The 24345-nt window shown below is 44.2% G+C and overlaps 1 protein-coding gene across 1 annotated transcript in view; it reads right to left on the bottom strand.

Annotated features, from left to right (window-relative positions):
* Positions 1-1751: 1751 nt before the first annotated feature.
* POLN (DNA polymerase nu) overlaps positions 1752-24345 on the bottom strand; it is a 560717-nt gene continuing 538123 nt past the window's right edge. Inside the window, exons 21-22 of the mRNA XM_082249983.1 lie at positions 15282-15337; positions 1752-2131 (exon numbers count right to left, since the gene is read on the bottom strand). Coding sequence (XP_082106109.1) covers positions 2063-2131; positions 15282-15337 — 125 coding nt within the window. The 3' untranslated portion in view covers positions 1752-2062. The remainder of the gene's footprint in view (positions 2132-15281; positions 15338-24345) is intronic.

Here is a 24345-nt window from a genome sequence, read left to right as displayed (position 1 = left end):
ACCTGTCAATATTTTCAGGCAGACCTGATCGGATTCTCCATGCATCCCTATGGAGCAGCGGATGTCAGCGATGACATCTCCCCTGACATCCGCTGCTATCTGATCCGATTCTGTCTGGGAAATCCGGACAGATGGAAACCCTATTTTCCATCAGTCTGGAGGATCGGACCAGATGGGATAGGACGAAAACGGACAGGCAGTCCATTTTCATCCGATCTCCCACAGAAAAGAGCCGGGATCTGACAGGTCTGTCTCTGCAAAGTAAGCAGAGACAGACCTGTCATCTGCCTGCTCAGTAGGGAATCAGCGGATCGATCCCCGCTGAGTAAAACGGAGTCCGCCGGGCAGAAAGCCAGTGTGAAAGGACCCCAAGTCTCCTGCCTCTCCAGGGTTTTCACGTCTCACCCGTCAGGCCTCTCCTTGCTCTCCATTTCTCTTGCTAGTGGTAATCCGGCAGTTTGCGTTATGTACTTTTCCAGCTGAGGTCGTAAACTGTGATGCCAATGGCTCCATTCATACTGGACCTCCTCAGACTCTTGGTCATTTAGGGGCCCTGTCACCAAATGGCAAGCCCAGATCTAGGTTTGTTGCTTACATTTGTAATATATGATGCCACTTAAAGGTCGTTTGGCTGTACTTCTCCTGTAGATCACAGGAGTGCAGCTCGTTCTGCACTCTCGTGACCCATTTTCAGCAGACTGCGGGCTAAAGCCCGCTGTTGACTGATGTCACTGAGCCGGTCCAGGCCCCAGCAAGGTCACGACAATGAAGTCAGGATTGGCCCACATGCCTGGACAGGCACCTGGTTCAACCTCTCAGTGAGCTGTGAGAACGGAGCGATCGGCAGTATTTGATCACTCGGTTCTCAGTTTTAGAGCCGACGGGGGACAGATGCAGCATCAGACCAATGCTGCATTCACCTAGGTAAGTATGATTCTACAAAAAATAAATAATAATAATTAAACTCCTTACTTCTCTTTTAAGTATTTATTGTATTGTCCAGAATAACCAGTTTTGATGTTGTATAGTGTTGCCTGTAACTGTTCCGTATGCAGGTATGCCATTGACTCTTTTTGTCAGTTTGTTTTATATTGCAAAAATCTTTAAGAATATAAAAAATAAAAAAATAAATTACAAAGATTTTTTGGGAGCTGTAAAACAGTTTTTGATATTGATAATCTAATTTGAATTGCTCTTCTGAAACTGGATAGATATTACTAGACAACACATCAGCAAGAGTAATAGAAGCCTCTCCCAAAGATCTTTCCCTGCAGATGCCAAAAAAGAAAGATCATGTGACCACACAACAGCACTGCAGGAATACGATACTAAAAAAAAAAAAAAGTTGTAACTGTAGTTGTAGCTCCACCCCATTCTTAAGCCGAAATTATGAGCACCACTGTGGGGAGGGGGGCACTTACTGTATGCAAATAGTGACTTTGAGAAAGTCTCTACTTGTACATCTGGCTTGGGTGGTGCCATAAAATAAGAAACTTGAAATCTCTCTACCTCGCAGCTACAGAACAAAAGTCTTTTTGAATCAGAAGACATTTTAAATAGAAAAAATACATATATTATTTATATCCATAAACGCAATATTTATTAGATACTCCAACAAGAAAATCAGAAATAAATAATAATATTAATAAATGAACTCTCAGCAGTGGTTTATTTCTGCACAATCCAGAACCTGTGATGACTATGATAGACTACCTTTAGAACATATTTTCAGAGAGAAAGGACAATGCAAAACGATGTTCTATATGCCACACTAGAAGCCAGCTTTTTGCTCGATAAGCATTGTAATTTGTAAAAAAAAAAATGCCACAAGCTCTCAGCTTGCACTATGGCTAAAATAAGATCTATAGACTGGTTTGAGCCAATCTTGTTCCACACAGCAGTTGCTCTGGGCTACAAACAAAACGATGAAAGAGCATTCACATGCTGGTTATTAGGTGCTGATGATAACTCCAGCCGAGCTGTTGCTTAGTGATTCACAATACAGTCACAGCAGACCAGTTAAATATAAGGGTACTAAATAGCACTTGTGAAGTCTGTTGTTCTATTTCACTTGAAGCTCAGTCATGCATCCCCAGGACTTTCCAGAGGTTAATGTCACTTTTATAGGGACCTACAATACAAGGTTTTCTAGATGTAAGCAGGATCAAACTTCTTGATAATTATATTAATTTTACTTATGACATTATCATATCATATTAGGCAACAACAATAAAATACATTATATATATAAATAATAATAAAAACATGGTTAATACAATATGAATTATTATTTTTAAATAATAAAAAATGGCAAATACATTATACATTGTAAGGTATGATAGTAAAAACAGGATTTTTGTCTTACCATAAAATCCTTTTCTCTGATGTTCATTGACACACAGCTCCATATCTTCTTTGACCCTTGGGTTATGCTGCTCTCCATAGGAGTAGGACTAGGCAGAAACAAATTTCACTATGCCCCTTGGGCAGTCCTAGGGGGTATATACTTTCTGCTATAGGACTTCAGTTTGTAACAAGCAGTGTCAGAAGAAAACCTAACCCAACTCAACAGAGGGGTGGGTGCTGTGTCCGCCAATGAACATCAGAGAAAAGGATTTTAGGGTAAGACAAAAATCCAGTTTTCTCTTTCGTTCATTGACGCACACAGCTCCATATCTGCTTTGACCCTTAGAGCCGGTTCATACTGGGACGGCTTCAAAACAGCGCAACTTCAGCATGGCTTACCAACGACTTCTTTAATAGAAGTCAATGCAAGCCACTCCGAAGTCGCCCCCAAATAGTGCAGGAACCTTTTTCTAAGTCGGAGCGACTTGAGTTGCTCTGATTAGAACGGTTCCATTGCACTGAATGGAGCGCAACTTGTCAGGCGACTAAGTCGCCTGACAAGTCGCCACAGTGTGAACCGGCTCTTAGGATGACCCAAAGCAGTCAACATGAGGGATGGGAAAACACAGCAATACACAGAATTCCCAAAAAGGGCTAAATATAGCCCACCAGTTAAACCAAGAACTCAACCAGGAACAACTGGAGCTCACCACCAGAAAAAAATACACCCTATAGAGGCAGGAGCCTCTGCAACAGCAGCCTGCAAAACTTTGTGGCCGAACGCAGCATCCGCAAATGCGAGAAAATCCACCTTGTTAAACTTGTTGAATGTATGCACAGACGACCATGTGGCCGCCTTGCACGCCAGATGATGGAAGGCCCAGTAGGCACTAAGCGCTCTTGTAGAATGCGCCTTAACAGGGAAAGGAGGAGCCTGACCCTTAATGGAATAGGCCTGCACCACCGTCTGCCTGATCCATCTGGAAACGGTCGCAGCAGACACGGCCTGCCTGTTACGAGATCCCCCCGTAAGGACAAACAAGAAATCAGATTTTCGAATTGACTCAGTCACCGCCAGAAACACCCTGACAGCCCGAACCACATCCAGGGAATGTAAAGCAACTTCTGTATGTTTCGACTTAGGGCACAAGGAAGGCAACACAATGTCTATATTCCAGTGGAAACCCAAGGCAACCTTAGGAAGGAACAACTGACAGGGACCACTTTGTCCCTATGAACCACCAAGTAAGGTGACCGACAGGACAACGCAGCCAATTCTGACACCCTGTGTGCAGAAGTAATAGCCACCAAAAAAACTACCTTCTGTGACAAAGTGAGCAGAAGAAATTCACAAATATTTTTCAAAAGGCGGTTTTTGAAAAACCGACAATACAAAATTGAGGTCCCATGGAGGTATCAGAGACCTCACCGGAGGAGCCAAATGTGGAACCCCCTGGACGAAAGTGTAAACCAAAGAATTTGCAGCCAACTGTCTTCGGAAAAAAGAAACCCCCCAAGACTCACACCAAGAAATGTACGCCCTCCAAACTCTATGATAAATCTTCCTAAAAGTAGATTTTCTAGCTTTTAACAGTGTAGGAATCACCAAATCCGACAACCCTCTATCCTTTAGAACCTGGCTTTCAAAAACCATGCCGTTAAAGTCAGGGACTGTAAAACAGGATGGAAGATCGGCCCTTGAGACAAAAGATCTTCTCTGAGAGGGAGTCTCCAAGGAGCATCAGCTACAAGCTTTATAAGGCCTGCATACCAAGACTGGAGAGGCCAGTCTGGAGCCACCAGAATGACTGGAATCCCTTCTGCCTCGATTCTGTGCAGAAGCCTCGGCAGAAGCTGTAGTGGAGCAAAATCGTAAATCAGACGATACTGACCCCAAGGGGCCAGCAAAGCATCGGCGGTGTCGGGCCAAAGGATCGTGAGATCTTGCCACAAACCTCTGAACCTTCCGGTTGAGCTGAGACCAACAGGTCCACATTGGGAGTCCCTCACCGGAGACACAGTTGTTGAAACACTTCCGGGTGAAGAGAGCATTCGCCCGGCTCCAACGCCTGTTGATTAAGGTAGTCCGACAGTTTTTGTGAGACTGTCGGGCTGTGCGTGTATAGGAGGACACATTCGGCCGAGGCGTCTCCCACTCTACCACCACGGTATCGCTGGATATTCGGATAGTACTACTGTATATGGCGTTTTGAAAAGGTGCATGGATGCACTGAAGAATGTGAGTTTAATTGATCTTTCTTTTAATAAATAAAACCTTAATAAGGTACAAGCACTATTGGAGGCTTTTTGTCTTTTCATATATCATGCTGCTACGTGCGGCTGGAGGGTTATGATTCGGATGGGTCACCTCTTATAAGGATTTCCTGCATATGTGCCTATTTAAACCGTATTTAAGCCGCGGGCTGCTGGAGTGTTACGATCCGGATGGGACATCTTTAAAAAGGATTTCCTGCATATGTGCCTGTTTATATCGTATATAAGGTGAGCACCCACTCACAAGGGGGTGCACAGTTGCTGTGTGATCTGTGACACTCTGGTCACTCACTCTCTTGGGGAACACCTACCACCCTCAGGTGGTTTGAGCACTTTATTGAGGATTTTATTTGCTATTTGCACGGATTCACAAAGACTTCCAAAAAGAACTCCAATGTGCAATTCTTAGTGATAAAGAATCAATATACAGTGCAACGTAGTTCAGAGATAATTGGCAAAAAATACTAAAGTGTCAAAGTAAATGATTAACATTTACTTTGACACTTTAGTATTTTTTACCAATTATCTCTGAACTACGTTGCACTGTATATTGATTCTTTATCACTAACAATTGCACATTGGAGTTCTTTTTGGACAATTGCCTTGCACTACGCACTTTTATGATTATATACATTGGTTTATTGAGTTTATATAGCGTCTTATATTATAATACTAATATTATTCACTTGTCACATATCTATATATCTTTTATTACCACTATTGTTTTTATGCAAAAATATTGAACACTGGTGAGGCAATTTAGAGATACATTTGACCACGTGAACACTGTTAATCATTTGTAAAAAATCTTTTTAAGAATTTATAATATTTTATTTACTTTATATCACCTACATATTCTTAGTAAAAAGGATTTTTATTCTGCGCAACACTATTTTATACACTTTAGCTGCCACTGATCCCACCCCCCTCACCACCACCACCCCTACCACTGATTCAACCCCCCTCACCACCACCACCCCTGCCACTGATCCCACCCCCCTCACCACCACCACCCCTGCCACTGATCCCGCCCCCCTCACCACCACCACCACCGCTTCCACTGATCCCACCCCCCTCACACCACCGCTGACACTGATCCCACCCCCCTCAGCACCACTGCTGCCACTGATCCCACCCCCTCACCACCACCACCGCTGCCACTGATCCCACCCCCTCACCACCACCACCCCTGCCACTGATCCCACCCCCCTCACCACCACCACCGCTGCCACTGATCGCACCCCCCTCACCACCACCGCTGCCACCGATCCCACCCCCTCACCACCACCACCGCTGCCACCGATCCCACCCCCCTCATCACCACCCCTGCTGCCATTCATCCCAACCCCCTCACCATCATCACCACCGCTGCCACCAATCCCACACCCTCACCACCACCGCTGCCACTGATTCCACCCCCCTCACCACTACCACCACTGCTGCCACTGATCCCACCCCCCCTCACCACCACCATCATCATCACCACTGTTGCCACTGATTCTACCCTCCTCACTACCACTGCTGCCACTGATCCCACCCCCTCACCACATCCACTGCCACTTATCCCACCCCCCTCAGCTCTGCCACTGATATCACCCTCCTCACCACTACAGCCAGGGCTGCCGTTAGAAATTATGGGGCCCTGTATAGCCTACCGGACCTGCTTTTCATCCTGAAGCTATTCTCCCATTCCCTGCAGCAGCCGGCAGCAGAAAAAAGAGAAGAAGCCGTCAACGCTGATGGAGGGGCACAAAGGGCAGCAGGGGGAAAGAGGTAATCAACAGTGGTTTACTAGAACAGATCTCCTGTAGTTCCCCCCTCTGCAGCAACTGAAAACTGGTGGGAGGGAGAGAATACGAAGTCAGCAGCGCTGCGAGGAATGGGGGGGGGCGCATACAGGGGAGCCTGGGCAGCAGGGAAAAGGGGGAATCTGATCATGGACAGAAGGGGGTGATCAGTATAGAGGGGGGCAATTGCAAGAACCAAAGCAGCAGGAGAGGGAGGAGGAAAAGCCAGCTTTCAGCTGCTGTAGGGAGACCCATACAGGGGATCGCTTCCTGTAATTTGCCTCCCGCCGCACCAGTCATCCCCCTTTTCCATGATCTGCTTCCTCCTACTAAATCTTTCCACCAGACCTGGTGGCGCCCGTACAGTATATGGCTGCAGCTGGGCCAGGGAAGGCCAGTAGTGACGTAATGGCACTGGGCGGTGTCATTTTTATAGGAAGGCACTGATCTTGGACTGGGTGGTGGAGCGTGCCTTTCTACACCAGGGGCAGGTAAGACTGGACCCCTCCGCAGCCTCTGACATCTGTACATGTCTGCACAGCCTCTGACATCTCCTGTACGTGTCTGCACAGCCTCTGACATCTCCTGTACGTGTCTGCACAGCCTCTGACATCTCCTGTACGTGTCTGCACAGCCTCTGACATCTCCTGTACCATGTCTGCAACCTCTGACATCTCCTGTACCATGTCTGCAACCTCTAACATCTCCTGTACCATGTCTGCAACCTCTGACATCTCCTGTACCATGTCTGCAACCTTTGACATCTCCTGTACCATGTCCGCACAGCCTCTGACATCTCCTGTACCATGTCCGCACAGCCTCTGTCATCTCTTGTACCATGTCCGCACAGCCTCTGTCATCTCCTGTACCATGTCTGTACCCTTTGACATCTCCTGTACCATGTCTGCAACCTCTGAAATCTCCTGTACCATGTCTGCAACCTCTGAAATCTCCTGTACCATGTCTGCAACCTCTGAAATCTCCTGTACCATGTCTGCAACCTCTGAAATCTCCTGTACCATGTCTGCAACCTCTGGCATCTCTTGTACCATGTCTGCAACCTCTGACATCTCTTGTACCATGTCCGCACAACCTCTGACATCTCCTGTACCATGTCCGCACAGCCTCTGACATTTCCTGTACCGTGTCTGTAACCTTTGACATCTCCTGTGCCATGTCTGCAACCTCTGACATCTCCTGTACCATGTCTGCAACCTCTGACATCTCCTGTACCATGTCTGCAACCTCTGACATCTCCTGTATCATGTCCGCACAGCCTATGACTATCTCTGGTCTTTTATCATGTCTGCAATCATGTCTGCACGGTGCACCTGAGAGGAGGCCAGTGACAGCTCCACCAGATCAGTCTGAGTAGGGGTCAATGACATAAGGGGGAAGTGAATACAGTAATGTAAGGGGGCACTGATATAAAGGCCCCCCTTATATCAGTAACTCCCCCTTCTTTCTGCGGAAGGTGGTCTCTGGTCACATTTCCAGAGTTCCTGGGGCTCCCCTTTACATCAGAGTCTGCAGGATTCCCTCAATGAATGAGATGAATGAAAGAGAAATTGGCAATAAGTTTATAGTACAATATCTATAGTCTACTATCTAAATTTATTAGAATGACTAGTAATCAGTCCATTAGTGAGCACGGTGGACTGGCAGTAAAAAATACGCTGTGGCTCTTTTATCTCTCCAGGTGGCATAAAGTCTACATAGACTCATTCCCTGCAGTAAACTGAATAAACTTCCTACTGCTCCCAAACACTTACCTAAGAGAGAGCCTCTCAATACTGTCTGCAGAAATGCTGGATCTGTTCCTATTCTCACAGGACAGACTGAGAGCAGCAGGATCCATTGGCTCTTGCTGCTGTCAATTAAATTATATGAGGGAACAAGCAAGGAGGAGGGGTCTGAGCCACGTTGTGTGTGTATGAAGGACATCCACACGTGTGCCCAAATAGCAAGCGGAGCACAGAGCAGGTGAGCATGAACCCGCTTTTTTATTTTAGGGAAAAAATCACTTTAAGTTGATTTATATTGTATTCTGAGTTGCATCAAGCAGCTTAAAGTTTTCTATTTGCATTGACTTTTATGGGGAAAGCAGCTTAGATGGAACAAAAAACCTAGTACATGAGGAGAATTTTTAATTTAGGAAAAAGAGGACAAAAAGCTACAGGTATTAAGTGCAAACACCTAGCGGTGCTTGCATAAAACTGCAGCAATCTTCCAAGCATGCCTATTATGGTCAAAATGCAGGATGTTTTGACACTCTGGTTAGTGTCAAAGTTTGCTGCTAAGGCCTGGTCAGCTCATTACTGGGCAGCCTCAACTGCCCAATAGTGGCGGGGGAGGTCTGAGATTCAGCTGTGACTGAAAAGTTTGGGAATGTGGGGCATGCATTTAACGTTTGGGTTTGAGCAGGGGTAGGCAACCTTTGAGAGGTGGAGATCTAATTGGACAATAAGGAAGAGATCAAAGGTCCCTGGTGTGCGGCACCCTTTTTTTTTTTGTTAAGAAGTTAACTAGAAAGCCCCCAATGAAAGGTAAGGACAAGGGTGGCATAGAGAAAACTTAAAGCGGAGTTCCAGCCATTTACTCACCTGTCCAACGGTCCAGCGATGCGGCCGCCCGAAGCCTCGATCCTCTCCCTCGGCGCCGGCATCACTGCTGTGGGCACCCGGCTGTTACAGTTTGCGGCTTCACAGCCGGGTACCCACTGCGCATGCGCGAGTCGCGCTGCGCGCCGTGATTGACCGGCAATCTTCTGGGACCTCTGACGTGTCCCAGAAGATTGCAGGGAGGGAGGGGGAGAGGAGAACTTCCGCTCAGGGCGCCGCGGCGCTCCGAGCGGAAGTGGGAGCGGGTACCTGTCAAAACTAGGTACCCGCTCCCCCCCCAAAAAAATTACATGCCAAATGTGGCATGTCGGGGGGTCAGGACTCCCTAAAGCGGAAGTTCCACTTTTGGGTGGAACTCCGCTTTAATAAAACTAATGTCAGGGTTCATACACATTTTTACCAATAAAATTCCATGACTTTTCCATGACTTCACGTAAATATTCATGACCTAAAGTTTCATGAAATGTCTATGTATACATGTTAAATAAGAAGAAAATCCATGTCACACCCAGCATATTTTTAATAAAATAAATGACAATCTTTGTAGTGTACAGTACCTCTGCAGTTAGGGTTTCGTTTCTGGATACAGCGCGACTCAAAATGGTCCCTTGTTTTACAGTGGATGAGATGGAAGCACCACTGCCGCAGCTGGGAGCGGGTGTCACTTCAGGTGCACGTGTGAAAAAGCTGAGAACTCTGATGTAGGGGGGACTCTGGTGACCAGAGTCCACTTTCCACAGAGTGAATGCACTAAGGAAGGGAGGGGGGTCCTGATATAAGGAGGAACCTTTATAACAGTGCCCCCTTACATCAGTGACCCCCCCCTCAGACTGGCCGGGCAGCACTGTCACTGACCTCCTCTTAGGTGCATCATGCTCTGGTTTTATCCTGTAGTCTCCTCTCCCCAGTCCACACATGTCTGACTTCTCCTGTGATCCCCATCCCGACAGCACTCCCACTTTTGACTCCTCTCCAGACCCCCTCAGAGACTGCAGACATGATAAAAGACAAGAGATGGTCAGAGATTACGGACATGATAGAAGAGATGGTTAGAGGCTGTGGACATGGTACAGGAGGTGGTCAGAGGCTGTGGACATGGTACAGGAGATTTTCACAGGCTGTGGACATGGTACAGGAGGTGGTTAGAGGCTGCGGACATGATACAGGAGGTGGTCAAAGGCTGTGGACATGGTACAGGAGGTGGTCAAAGGCTGTGGACATGGTACAGGAGGTGGTTAGAGGCTGCGGACATGGTACAGGAGATTTTCAAAGGCTGTGGACATGGTACAGGAGGTGGTTAGAGGCTGCGGACATGATACAGGAGGTGGTCAGAGGATGCGGACATGGTACAGGAGATTTTCAAAGGCTGTGGACATGGTACAGGAGGTGGTTAGAGGCTGCGGACATGATACAGGAGGTGGTCAAAGGCTGTGGACATGGTACAGGAGGTAGTTAGAGGCTGCGGACATGATACAGGAGGTGGTCAGAGGATGCGGACATGGTACAGGAGATTTTCAAAGGCTATGGACATGGTACAGGAGGTGGTTAGAGGCTGCGGACATGATACAGGAGGTGGTCAGAGGATGCGGACATGGTACAGGAGATTTTCAAAGGCTGTGGACATGGTAAAGGAGGTGGTCAGAGGCTGCGGACATGATACAGGAGGTGGTCAAAGGCTGCAGACATGGTACGGGAGATGGTCAAAGGCTGCAGACATGGTACAGGAGATGGTCAAAGGCTGCAGACATGGTACAGGAGATGGTCAAAGGCGGTGGACATGGTAGAAGAGATGGTCAGAGACTGCGGACATGGTAGAAGAGATGGTCAGAGACTGCGGACATAGTAGAAGAGATGGTCAGAAACTGCGGACATGGTAGAAGAGATGGTCAGAGACTGCGGACATGATACAAGAGATGGTCAGAGACTGCGGACATGATACAAGAGATGGTCAGAGACTGCGGACATGATACAACAGATGGTCAGAGACTGCGGACATGATACAGGAGATGGTCAGAGACTGTGGACATGATACAAGAGATAGTCAGGGATTGCGGACATGATACAAGAGATAGTCAGGGACTGCGGACATGATAGAAGAGAAGGTCAGAGACTGCGGACATGATAGAAGATAGAAGAGCACTAGGGGGGGCCGGAGAGCACAGGGGAAGCAGAGAGCACTGTAGGAGCTGAAGGGCATTGGGGGGGAATAGAGAGAATTAAGGTGGGGTTTGGAAAGCATTGCAGGGGGGTTGGAAGGCACAGGGGGGTGGAGAGCACTGGGGGGGGGCAGGCAGGGAAAACCAGGGGGATGGAGAGCACAGGGGGAGGGGGGAGAACTGGAGAACACTGTCTGGGGGGAACAGGAAATCACTGAGGGGGGAGCCAGGGAGCACAGGGAGGTGGAGAGCACTGGGGGAGCCAGACTAAGAGCACGGAGGGGGCTAAGAGCAGGGGGAGGTAAAGAGCACTGGGGGGTTAATAGCACTGGGGGTGGGGTTAATAGCACTGAGGGGGTGGGGTTAATAGCACTGAGGGGGGTAAAGAGCACTGAGGGGGGCCAGCAAAGGAAGTTGTATAGGAGGGGGGTGGGGCAGCTGCATATAGATGAATTGAACTTTCCATATTCCTAGTGCAGCTTCTGAGAGGAGGAGTAACAAGCATTCAGCGACATGAGGCATGAGGAATATGGAAAGTTCAATTCATCTCTATGCAGCTGTCCCATCCCATCCCCCTCCTATTCAGCACACAAGACTCATCACGCATTCTCACTGACCTTCTTCCTGCTGCTGCAGCTACCTTCTTCACACGGAGATGCGGGCGGCTCAACGGACACCGGCCTGACACCCCCCCCCCCCCGGTGCGGAGATGCGGGCGGCCCGGCGGACACCGGCCTGACACCCCCCTGTGCACGCGCCCCCCCGCTGGTACGCCCCTGAGAGCGGGACAGTAAGTGCACTATTTATCAGTTTCAGGTTTCAGCGGATCAATCCGCCACAGAGTTCCCAGCTTGTCAAGGTCTATTCATATTGAAGAGGCCGGTGACCAGGCTTCAGTTGTGCAGCGCGCTGCGGCTGATTAATCCGCCTAAACCCGAAACAGAGAAAATAGTCCACTTACTGTCCCCCGCTCCCACAGAATACAGGGGGCCCGGAGACAAAATTAAATAGTTGCACAACACAATTCCATGACTTTTCCAAAACTTAGTAAGTTTACTCATTTTCCAGGACTTTTCCAGGCCTGGAAAGTGTCATGTCAAAATCCCATGACTTTTCCAGGATTTTCATGACCGTACGAATCCTGAATGTTACTGTGAAAATATGAATGTAGCCTGCCTTAAAAGTTAGCTTCAGCCAGAAACTTTCACTTTCATTCACAAGTTTTTCATGTCTGGGTAGTAATTGGTCATCCCCTCAAGTCTGATGCCAGAGTTCATCATTAAGGCAGAACATCTGGTACTGCAGGCTGACTTGCTTGATTAGTTTTAGGCCTAGCTTTCTGCTCTGATTTCCAGCCATTGTAAGTAGTAGGTAGGTCAGTGCACAGAGGTTAGTAGTCGGTAGGGCAGTGAACAGAGATCAGTAGTAGGCAGGGCAGTGTGCAGAGGTCAGTAGTAGGTAAGTCAGTGTACAGAGGTCAGTAGTAGGTAGGTCAGTGTACAGAGGTTAGTAGTATGTAGTGCAGTGTACAGAAGTCAGTAGTTGGTAGGTCAGTGTACAGAGGCCAGTAGTAATTAGGGCAGTGTAGAGAGGTAAGTAGTAGGTAGGGCAGTGCTCAGAGGTCAGTAGTAGGTGGTGCAGGGTACAAAGAAAAAGCAGTGCATTGGACGTGGATTAAAGGGGGTCAGCAGAGCAATGTACAGGGGGGGCTCAGGAGGGCAAGGTAGGGGGGCTCGGGAAGGCATGGTAGAGGGGTTCATGATGGCCTGGTACAGAAAATTCAAGAGGGCACAGTACAGGGGGCTCAGGATGGTCCGGTATGGGGGGTTTAGGATGGACTGGTATGCAAAGGTCAGGAGGGCACGGTACAGGGGGCTCAGGCCCACAATGCCCAGGGGAGTCAAGATGGCCTGATATGGTGGGTTCAGAATGGCTTGGTATGGGGGGGTTCAGGATGGCCTGGTATAGGAAGGTCAGAAGGGCACGGTACAGGGGGCTCAGAAAGGCATGGTCCAGGGGAGTCAGAAGGGTATGGTACGGGAATATCAGGAGAGCAGGTACAGGGGGCTTAGAAAGGCCTGGTACAGCAGGGTCAGGAGGGCACAATATGGGAAGGTCAGGAAAGCATGGTACAGGGGGCTCAGGAAGGCAAGGGGGCATGCCACCAGGAGCATCAGAGGGTACATCACTGGAGGCTTCGGGGGGCACACCACTGGGGGGGACACTACTGAGGTGTTAGGAGGGCACACCACTGGGGGCTCAGGATGGCAGAAAAGTTGTTATCTCATGCACAGTGCTGCAAGCTAACTGTTCTAGTGCTGACCCCAGCTAGCCCTTCCCTCTTGTCCATCCCACATGATGTCATCCATAAGCACTTTGGGTGGACTGAAGGGGAGGTCCAGAGGGGATCAGCACAATAGATAGGGTGCCTTCAGACAAGAGCCCAAACCCACCTATATAGGTGGTAGAGGCTTTCCTTGCTCCACAGCCCGCACCCAACCGCTGTATAGGTGGCAGAGGTTGCAGGTCAGCAAGGCAAGTTGGCAAGGCAGGGACGAGACGCAATCTACCAGTCACCTTCCCGCAGTTGACTGGTAGATCGCAATCAACAGGTTGCCGACCCTGGGTTAGAGTATCTGTAAAGTGGCCATGTAAGGGCAATATTTTCTTTAACAATTAGTACAAATAATTATCAGTGATATAGGATATCACCCCAGGGTCCTCAGGGTACCTATACCCAGTTGACATTGTTATCCCTATATTATAGTTACAATGTGTGCAGGTCGTCATTCTGAAAATGAAAGGCGTGTCATCTTTTACTTTACTGCAACTAAATATAAAGGCAGTACTAAAGACAAAACTTTTTTTTCATTTTGGATTGAGTATAACCCCGGTCAGTTTTTTCCCCAATGGGAAATTGTCCCACAGCTAAAATATAAAGTGAGAGAAAATCCCTCCAAATTTAGGGAATCCTTTATTTTTGTCACCAGAACTAGTGTCCCCATTTAAAGATTGCCCTTTTATTCCTGTTTAGTTGACAATGCAACGTTTGGTATTTGCTTTTACTGTCACTTTTAGTGATAACAGTAAACAATACAGAGAGGACGAATCTCCCTATTGGGCGTTAACATCAATAAAAACCCAATAGGTTTTCTAATCCTTCTTCACTCTAACCAAAACAGAAAAAGCTTTGCCTTTAGTGATACTTTAAAGGGGTCTCTTTTTAAACTTTTTCACATAAGAGTCACACAACTTCACCCAGGATTTACATATTTATCCAATAGAATCCAATTAGAACAATGTGTGAATCTTCGGTGCAAGTTGTGTGAATTTTGTATGAAAACATTTATAACTAGACCCCTAAATTTGAATGTTTGCTATGTCTTTTTGCAAATTATAGCCAGGTACAGTTTGCTGGGACAATGTGTTTACTGGAACAGAAATAATAAAGTTTATGCTGTTATGTATATTAGATATATAACAAATTAGCACATTTAAACTGAAAGTTTTTTTGGGTATTATAGGTCTGGATGAAAAAATGCCTCTGTGCCCTCAATTAAGACTTTTGATTAAAAAAATCTGTTAAATGTGTGTGTGGGTGCACAGGTGTATGCAGAGGTAGTATGTCATTATGGTAATGGTAATAAGGAAAAGGAAGATCAGATAATCCAGATTTCCCCTTCTAAATATTAAAATAAAAACAACAACACGACTCAGTACAAATCCCTTGTATTTTCATAGTCAGACTTCAGTCCACCAAGTGGTAAAAAGAGCAGGATGGGGGTCTAACTGCCCGGTGATTGTATTTTTACAACAAAATGTTAAGGCATTCTATCTCATCTTAATTCACAATATACTGTAAATGCATGAGATTACAACTATTGGGTCTTTTTTTCTATCTTAGATGTGCTTTGTTCTTGCAGCAATGGGCTACTGTCAAGTGTCCTCGTTCCCTGTTCCTGGGGGGGGGGGGGGGGGGTTTACCCCTCACAGGGGATAATGCTGTTTATAAGGAATTGTGGTTGGTCAGCACCCCTTTGTAATAAAACAACTTGTAGAACACACAATCTTCAATGACTGACTCCAAATATTTGTACCTTCAGTTCAATTCCATCTGCATTCTGCACGGATTCCATAGCGTGTTTAACAAGCCCTATAATTGTATGAACACAAAGGTGCAATTAAAATAGCTATTCAAAAGACATTAGAAAATTGAAAACACCCTATCAGTTTTCTTAATTTTCATAAATCTATTTTCCCAAGTAAAATCAATCTTTGATTAATCATTACAAAGAAAGGTTATTTGCCATTATTAGCATCATTCATTTAGTAAACTGCGTCTGTAGGGGGCATTATAATTACTAAATACAGCCAGGTTTTTGCAGAATATAGACTATAATTAACCAATATCAGTGTCACTAAGTAAAATTTGTTCCAAATTTGTCCTAGGAAGTTATGAAAATTACAAAGCACTGGTCCAGCCACCTGGAGATTGATTTGTTGCTTATTCGATATGTTTCAAAATCAAACAAAATCTTAAAGAGTACTTTGCTCAGAATGATCCTTTGGATACTTCTGTGGTAAATACAGTACCTGGGCAGCGCAAAAAGTGACCATTCGGGAACATTTCATTCCGATCTCATCACGGCTGAAAAAAGCCTCTGACTCACTAATCAGCCCAAAAGAGCGCAAGCTATCCAATCTGCTAACCCAACATAAGGACAAGTCTGACCTAGACCTGAGAGCTTAGATTGGTTTGGTTAGAAGGGAACTGAATCTTTGTTTAACGACTAAGGCAGAAAAAAGCCTTAGATGGGCGCAGGCAAAATGTTATACTCAGGCGGACAAACCAGATTATTGTTAGCTCGCAAATTGGCATCCAGACCCCGCCAAACTAACATCTCAGAGTTCAGGCAGCCTTATGGTTCCATCACACAAAATCCACAAAGGATAGTGGATCTTTTTCATTCTTATTTTACCTCCCTATATAAAGAGGCGGAGACCCTGAAACCAGGCACTTTAGATGACTTCATAAAATATCTGCCTCTCCCGTCCCTTTCTGTCTCCCATAGGGATGTAATGGATGGGGCTATCACTATGGAGGAGGTAGTGATCACAATTAACCACTTCAGCCTCGGAAGGTTTTATCCTCTTCCTGACCAGAGTACTTTTTGCAACTTGGAACTGCGCTGCTTTAACTGGTAATTGAGCGGTCATGCAACGCTGTACCTAAACAAAATTTGTGTCCTTTTTTTCCCACAAATAGAGCTTTCTTTTGGTGGTATTTTATCACCACTGGGATTTGCGATATAAACAAAAAAAAAATGTTGAAAAAATTATATTTTCTAATTTTTGTTATAAAAAATAAAAATAAAATCCAATAAACTAAATTTTTGTCATACATTTAGGCCAAAAAAATCTATAAGCGTATATTTATTGGTTTGCGTAAGTGGTAAAGCATCTAAAAATGATGTTACATCATTTGCAGCTTTTAGTTTATGACTTCCTATCTCATTTCTTGAGGTGTTAAAATGGCAGGGCAGTACAAACCCCAAATTTGGAAAGTAGACACCCCAAGGAATTTGCTGAGAGGCTTGTTGATTGATCATACATTTTTTATCGCAAGTGATTAAAAAAAGTACAAAAAAAAAAATTTTTTTAAACAAAGTTGTCAATGAAATTATATATTGCTCACACATGCCATGGGTATATGTGGAATTACACTCAAAAATACATTCTTCTGCTTCTCCTGAGTACAGGGATACCACATGTGAGACTTTTTAGGAGCCTAGCCACGTACAGGACCCCGAAAACCAATCACCGCCTTCAGAATTTCAAAGGGCGTAAATTGCTCATTTGTCTTCCTCACTATCCATCACAGTTTTGGAGGCCCTGAAATGTCAAGATAGCACAACCTCCCAAATGACCCCATTTTGGAAAGTAGACATTCCAAGCTATTTGCTGAGAGGCATGTTGAGACCATGGAATATTTTATATTTTGGCAGAAGTTTCAGGAAAATTACACTTTTTTTTTTCCACAAAATTGTCAGTTAAATGATATATTGCTCAAACATGGCTATATGTGAAATGACACCCCAAAATACATTCTGCTGCTTCTCCTGAGAACAGGAATATTACATTTTGTGAGATGTTTTGGCAGTCTAGCCGTGTACAGGACCACCGAAACCAATCACCACCTTCAGGCTTTCTATGGGCGTAAATTTTTGATTTCACTCCTCATGACCTATCACAGTTTGAGGCCATGAAATGCCAAGATAGAACAAAACCCCACCAAATTACTCCTTTTCCAAGCTATTTGCTAAGAGGCATGTTGAGTCCATGGAATATTTTATATTTTGCCACAAGTTTTGGGAAAATGACAACAATTTTTTTTTTATACACAAAGTTGTCAGTTAAATGATATAATACTCACACATGCAATGACTATATGTGAAATTAAACCCCAAAAACCCCAGTCTAGCCATGCACAGAACCCTGAAAACCAATCACCGCCTACTGGCTTTCTAAGGGCGTAAATTGTTAATTTCACTGAAATGCCAAGCACAACCCCCCCCCCCCCCCAAATGATCCCTTTTGGGAAAACAGACACTCCAAGCTATTTGCTGAGAGGCATGTTGACTATTTTGCAGATCTCGCTTTTTGAAAAAAGAGAAAAAAAAAAACATTTTCCTTTTCCGAAACAAATGAGAGCTGCAAAATACTCACCATGCCTCTTAGCAAATACATTGGGGTGAGGGGTCATTTGGGAGGGTTGTGTGCTATCTTGACATTTCATGGCCTCCGAAACTGTGATAGGTAGTGAACTTAACAATCTATGCCCTTAGAAAGCCTGAAGGCGGTGATTGGTTTTCGGGGTCCTCTATGCAGCTAGACTGCCACAAAGTCTCACACATGTGGTATCCCCGTACTCGGGAGAAGCCGCAGAATGTATTTTTGGGGTGTAATTTTTATATATACCCATGCCGTGTTTGAGCAATATATCATTTCAGTGACAAAAAAAATTGAGAAAAATGTAATTTTCCCAAAACTTGTGGCAAAATATAAAATATTCCATAGACTCAACATGCCTCTCAGCAAATAGCTTGGGGTGTCTACTTTCCAAAAAGGGGCCATGGGGGGGGGGGTTGATCTGTCCTGGCACTTTATGCCAAATATTAGAAGCTTATGCGACACATCACCCACTCTTCCAAACACTTATAGACCAATAACGCCCAAACATTATATATATATTTTTTAAAGCTGAGGCCCTGCAGAATGAGCAGCGATTTTCCAAATGCAATTTTTTGGGAAAAAAAAAACCTTTTTTAATTTTAATGCACAAAAACACACTACATTGCCCAAATGCTAAAATATAAATGATGATCTTATGCTGAGTACATAGATTTTCCTGGTATGTCTCAAAATGCCGGGGCAGACTGGGAGTTCCCCACTCTTTGCAATAATATAGAGCAGCCCAACTGGTGCAACTCTATCACATTTGTTCTACAACTTACAAGCATGATTGAGTAAAACTGGAGGCACAAGCAATTTCCTCACTCCCCATTGGCCTTCTACTGTGGTTACCCCCTAGGGAGCGTAAAGCCATTCTGAGCACCTCTCTTTCCTACTCCCTGGGTCTCTGGGACAGGGTGTGTAAAATATATTCTCTAAAGTCACCTCATACCCCAGTGGCCCCCCATTTTTGGAAATCCGCACTTTCCCCTAGGACAACACAGGATAGCACATTTTATAGACCATAAGAGCATTAGAAAACCTTCCTATTTTCAAAATACTCTGGAAATTCCCCCGATGGAGTAGTTTCAACTCTGTCAAATAACCCATTATTTACGGACACCATGCTGACCGAAATCAGGGGGACATCACCACTACAAAACCTTTATGAAAACAAATGCCTGAGCAGTCCAGGGACACGGGGTAATATCTCAGAGCTGTATAATTTGTTAGGGGAGTTTTAAGCCCTGATCCACTATCAATTAGCCTGGGAGGCAGACCTGGGGGAGACTATCGATGAGGACGTTTGGTGCAAGTGGTCGACCATGGTGCACAAGGGAATTCTGAACACTTCCCTGGTGCAGACGAATTGTAAGATATTGTCACAATGGTACCTCATTCCGATGAGGTTAGCCAAAATCTACCCGGATGCATCGCCTCTCTGTTTCAGGGGGTGTGGCCAGGAGGGTACAATGCTCCATATTTGGTGGACATGCCTGAAAGTCAAACAGTTTTGGCTAAGAATTTTCAATTTGGTCTACTCGGTGACAGGACTAATGATACCCAAAAATGTTAAGACAGCCTTATTTTATGATTTTTGAGTGAGTTACCCAGAAATCTCAGGATACTTACCTTTCTTTATCTTTCTGGTAGCCAAGACCACCATAGTGCAAGCATGGAAAACCCCTGTGATAAATTTAGAATTAGTGAAATACAAAATTTCATGGATCATGATAAATGAAAAATCGACTAGTATCATTTGTGATCACCAGCATCACTTCAAAAAGGTTTGGAACCCTTGGATTAGATATCTCCAGTCGCCATGAGGGGTGGGGCAGGGGGAGGGGTCAGTAGTCTGGAACGTGGTGGTCGACTGTGCACCTTTTCTATTTTTCTTCTTTTTCCTTCTTTCTCTTATTTATTTTCTTTTTCTATTCATTCATACAATTTCTCATTTTGTTTTGTTTTTGGTTTCTACATGTTTGATAGTGGGATTTTAACGTTACCCTAAGCCTAGATTATACTTGGAAATGTGTTATTATGGCTTTATGTTGGAAAATTTAGTTTCATTGCACAATGTCTCTCCACTGGATTTTTTTCTCTCTCCCTCCTCCTCTACAGTGCTTTTTGGAATCATATATGCATAACAGCTTTGACTTGCTATAAGTGTTAATAGTAGCATTGCTATGCACACAGTGAATGGTTTTTCTCAGTTTGTTCTAGGTAATCTTCACCACCTTGTTCTCAGGACAGAGACGATCGTGGACAGTAACTTTGATATGGTATAGTTGTGCAATGACCAAAATGTACTGGATTCGATATCTCCAGTCGCCATAAGGGGTGGGGCAGGAGAAGGGGTCAGTAGTCTGGAACGTGGTAGTCGACTTTGAACCTTTTCTTTTTTTTTATTTCTTTTTTCCCTTCTTTCTCTTATTTATTTTCTTTTTCTATTCATTCATACAATTTCTCATTTTGTTGTTTTTGGTTTCAACACGTTTGATAGTGGGTTTTTAACGTTACCCTAAGCCTAGATTATACTTGTCAGTGTGTTATCATGGCTTTATGTTGGAAAATCTGGTTTCATTGCACAATTTCTCTCCACAGGATTTTTTCCTCTCTCCCTCCTCCTCTACAGTGCTTTTTGGAATCATATATGCATAATAGCTTTGAATTGCTATAAGTGTTATTAGTAACATTGTTATGCACACAGTGAATGTTTTTTCTCAATCAGTGAGTTCTAGGCAATCTTCACCTTGTTCTCAGGACAGAGACGATCGTGGATAGTAACTTTGATATGGTATAGTTGTGCAATGACCAAAATGTACTGATCTGACACCCACTATTAACCACTTTACCGCTGCTCATGTTGATACTACTGCGGCAAAGTGGCTCTTGTAGGTCTGACGACGTAGACCTACGTCGGCAGACCCTCCACCTTCTAGGCGGCGCGCGCGCACCGCCGGAGGCGCGCTCCCGCTGTATTCAGTCACAGCGGGAGTCGGGTCAGGGGAGGAGCAGCGGCGATCGCCGCGGCTCTTCCCCGATCGTCGGGGAATCGAGTGTGGAGATCCGCCCGCCTGTGTAAACACAAGCGGGCGGATCTCCAAAGTGACAGGCAGGGTCAGATTGCAGGGTTCAGCACAGCTGAACCCTAGATCTGTCCTTGTGTCACTCAGTCACCTTCCCCCACACATGTCAGTAAGCAACAGGCATACATTAACCCCTCCCTCTCCAATAAAATTAACCCCTTCACTGCCAGTGTCATTTTTACAGTAACAGTGCATATTTATAGCACTGATTACTGCAGTAATGTCACTGGTACCCCCAAAAGTGTCAAAAATGTCAGTCAAGGGTCCGATCTGTCCGCCGCAATGTCGCAGTCCCGCATAAAAAATTGCAGATCGCCGCCATTACTCGTTAAAAAAAAAAACACCAGAAATGACATAAATCTTTCCCTTAGTTAGTAAACGCAATAACTTTTGCGCAAACCAATCAAAATACGCTTATTGTGATTTTTTTTTACCAAAAATATGTAGCAGAAAACAAATTGGCCAAAAATGTAAAAAAATTTAGATTTTTACATTTTTGGGGGGGGGGGGGGGGTTCATATAAAAAAATTTGAAAAATATTGTTATTTTTTCAAAATTTACGCTCTTTTTTTGTTTATAGCGCAAAAAGTAAAAATCGCACAGGTGATCAAATACCACCAAAAGAAAGCTCTGTTTGTGGGAAAAAAAGGACGTCAATTTCATTTGGGTACGGCGTCGCACGACCGCGCAATTGTCAGTTAAAGTCGCATAGTGCCGAATTGCAAAAAGTGGCCCAGACGTAAGACAGCAAAATCCTCCGGTGACAAGGTCAGACAAGGTCTCCACTTTCTGCTGTTGTCACTTCTACATCTACCTCAACTCCTTTCGTACAAGGTCCTTCTCTGATTTTAAACTATAGTATCTCTGGACAGTTAAGTCTCGAATATACCTATGTAGATCTTTAAATAGATCAAATAGGTTGACGTTACAACTAGGGGCAAAATTTAAAACATTTTGTAGTAGACTAATTTCACCTTCATTCAGTATATCGGTAGATAAATTAAAGATTTTTACCGTAGAGTTCACAGATCTACTTTCCCTCTTTTTACTTCACTTCCCCTTTCCTTCTCTGACTCCTCTGAGTCTCCTATTTTTCTTTTTTCTGCGGGAGGTGGCCAGTTGCTGAACTGGTACCTATGTTATTAAGAATGTTATTATCTGTCAAAAATGTATTTTCAATAAAAATCATGGGAAAAAGAAAATCACAAAGCAATCCTGAGGTGAAAATGATAAATTAACCCATAATGCCACCTCCCAACAAATCTTTGAGTGGGTTTTAATGCCCGGGAGGTGGCATGCTTTCTGTATCATGTGACCGCTGTGACTGGCTGTCACAGTGGTCACATGATTGGGAGTCTGTCTTGCTGGCTCCCGATCAGAAGTCTTGACCGAAAGCTGTTGGTGACAACTCAGTCAGTGTGCTGGGATAGCACAGTGAGCACACTCTAAGCACACAACCTCATACCTCCATGGATGCATATGTGCAATAGCTGGGAGTTAAAGCCTACATTTCTTGCTGCTGAATATATGGGTTGCACAGTCAGCAAGAGGTTAAATAAGACATGTATTACATTTATGTTGATAGCCATGTCATTTTTACAAAGGAAAAAAGTACCAATATGTGTTTTAAGTTAGGCACTGAGAGTTGGTCATTCTGCCCTTAAAGTTCTTTTTTTCCTTACGAAGCAAAAAACTGGATGGTAATCAAAGAAGGCCACTGCATCTTTTGTGACTTCTATTTCTTGGTGAATAGATGAAATTTGATTGGTTTTTGTGTATTAATTTTATTCACCAGTGTACTGCAGAAAGTCAAAGCATAAATGTTTAGTCTCTTTCAACCAAAACCTGGAAGAAGCTAACATATCAAATCACTATTTAGAAAACACTGCATATTGTGAGTTCACAATTGACCGTTGACAGCATCCCATGACTGAGAACAAGTATTATTGGCTCTTAGCCTTCAAAACAATGAGAACAGCTCTAATTGAAATCATGGTCACAACTTTGGTATGCATGATCACATGCACCCTTATGTGCCATTGCATAATCATACTACAATCCACATTTAAAATAGAGACACTAATTACAACTAATTTGTTTGTTTTGGTTTGAATGAAATGAGAAAGGATTACGGATATTTACTGTTGTCTGTGCTGCATCAGTCTCCAGGACAGGAAAAGTCCTTCAATAAGGGCACAATCAACAAAACCCTAACAGGGCTAACCCTTCTTCACTTTATCATGTGTGGAGTTTTATGTTGGTTGGTTCTCTACTATGGAGAGATTTACCTTTACTTCTTGCCCTGGTGTACCAGTCACCAGCACAGGAGGGAGGGAAAATCTTTCCACCAGGGGATAAACACCACAGTAGAAACTTGACAGGGATTGTATCTTTCACTTTATCCAAAATAGAAACAATACTTTGGCTTAGGGACAACAAAATAATATATTACTTAATGCAAAATGTAAAGAACATTTATGCCAATGACATCACTCCCTGCGCCAATGGCACTTACACACTCCATCTTAGTTATTTAAGTAAGGGCAACACCAATTTACCAAAAATTAAAAGTCAGCAATACAAATACCGTATAGTACAGGAAACAGAACTTGTATTTATAAACCATTGGATGTACCCAAGAAATAAACTGGACAGTTGTTAACAATATATCTAAACAGAACTACCAACAGGCCCACAAGAAAAACAAAGGTTAAAGAACCTAAACAAAACACTCAGAAATAACAAAATAAGGAAAGCAGATTTTAGGGAGGTAAAACTAACTCAAGCAGGGAAATAAGTTAAAAGAAAGTGAGAGAACGATATGTATGTGTTGTTAAACAATTGGGAAAAATGTAAGTGATTTTAGAAAGATAATTGTGTATGTGTGAATGCTGGAACTTTTAGTCCCACAACTTGTGTGTTTCATGTTAGCGTTGTGCAGACACGATCCCCTCTCTTTTCTCTTTTTTCATGAAACGAATGTACTATGATGAGACATCAGTAATAAGCTGGAAGGACACCCATGCTAATGTCTGTTTTTTTAGACAAACCATTATTAACATTATGTAAACAATATGATCACAATTATTTTTAATCTGTTTCCCAAATGAAGGCTACCTTTAAAAGTGCGCACGGTAGAGAATAACACAAATTAAATATCCTTTGATAGTGGAAGCAATGCATTTTAAATTAAAAAAAAAAAAAAAAAAGCATATTAGGTAAAACGTCTTCTTTAAAAATGTATCTGTGGAGATATATTGGAATTAGGGTTATGATATTGAAATTGTTACTCGAGTAGTAATTTCTGATATCATGTTAACAACTTTATTAATAATATAGA

Source organism: Pelophylax lessonae (genome assembly GCF_965119305.1).
Source record: "Pelophylax lessonae genome assembly, chromosome: 1".
In the NCBI taxonomy this organism is placed as follows: domain Eukaryota; kingdom Metazoa; phylum Chordata; class Amphibia; order Anura; family Ranidae; genus Pelophylax; species Pelophylax lessonae.
This window is presented reverse-complemented; position numbering and strand designations above follow the sequence as displayed.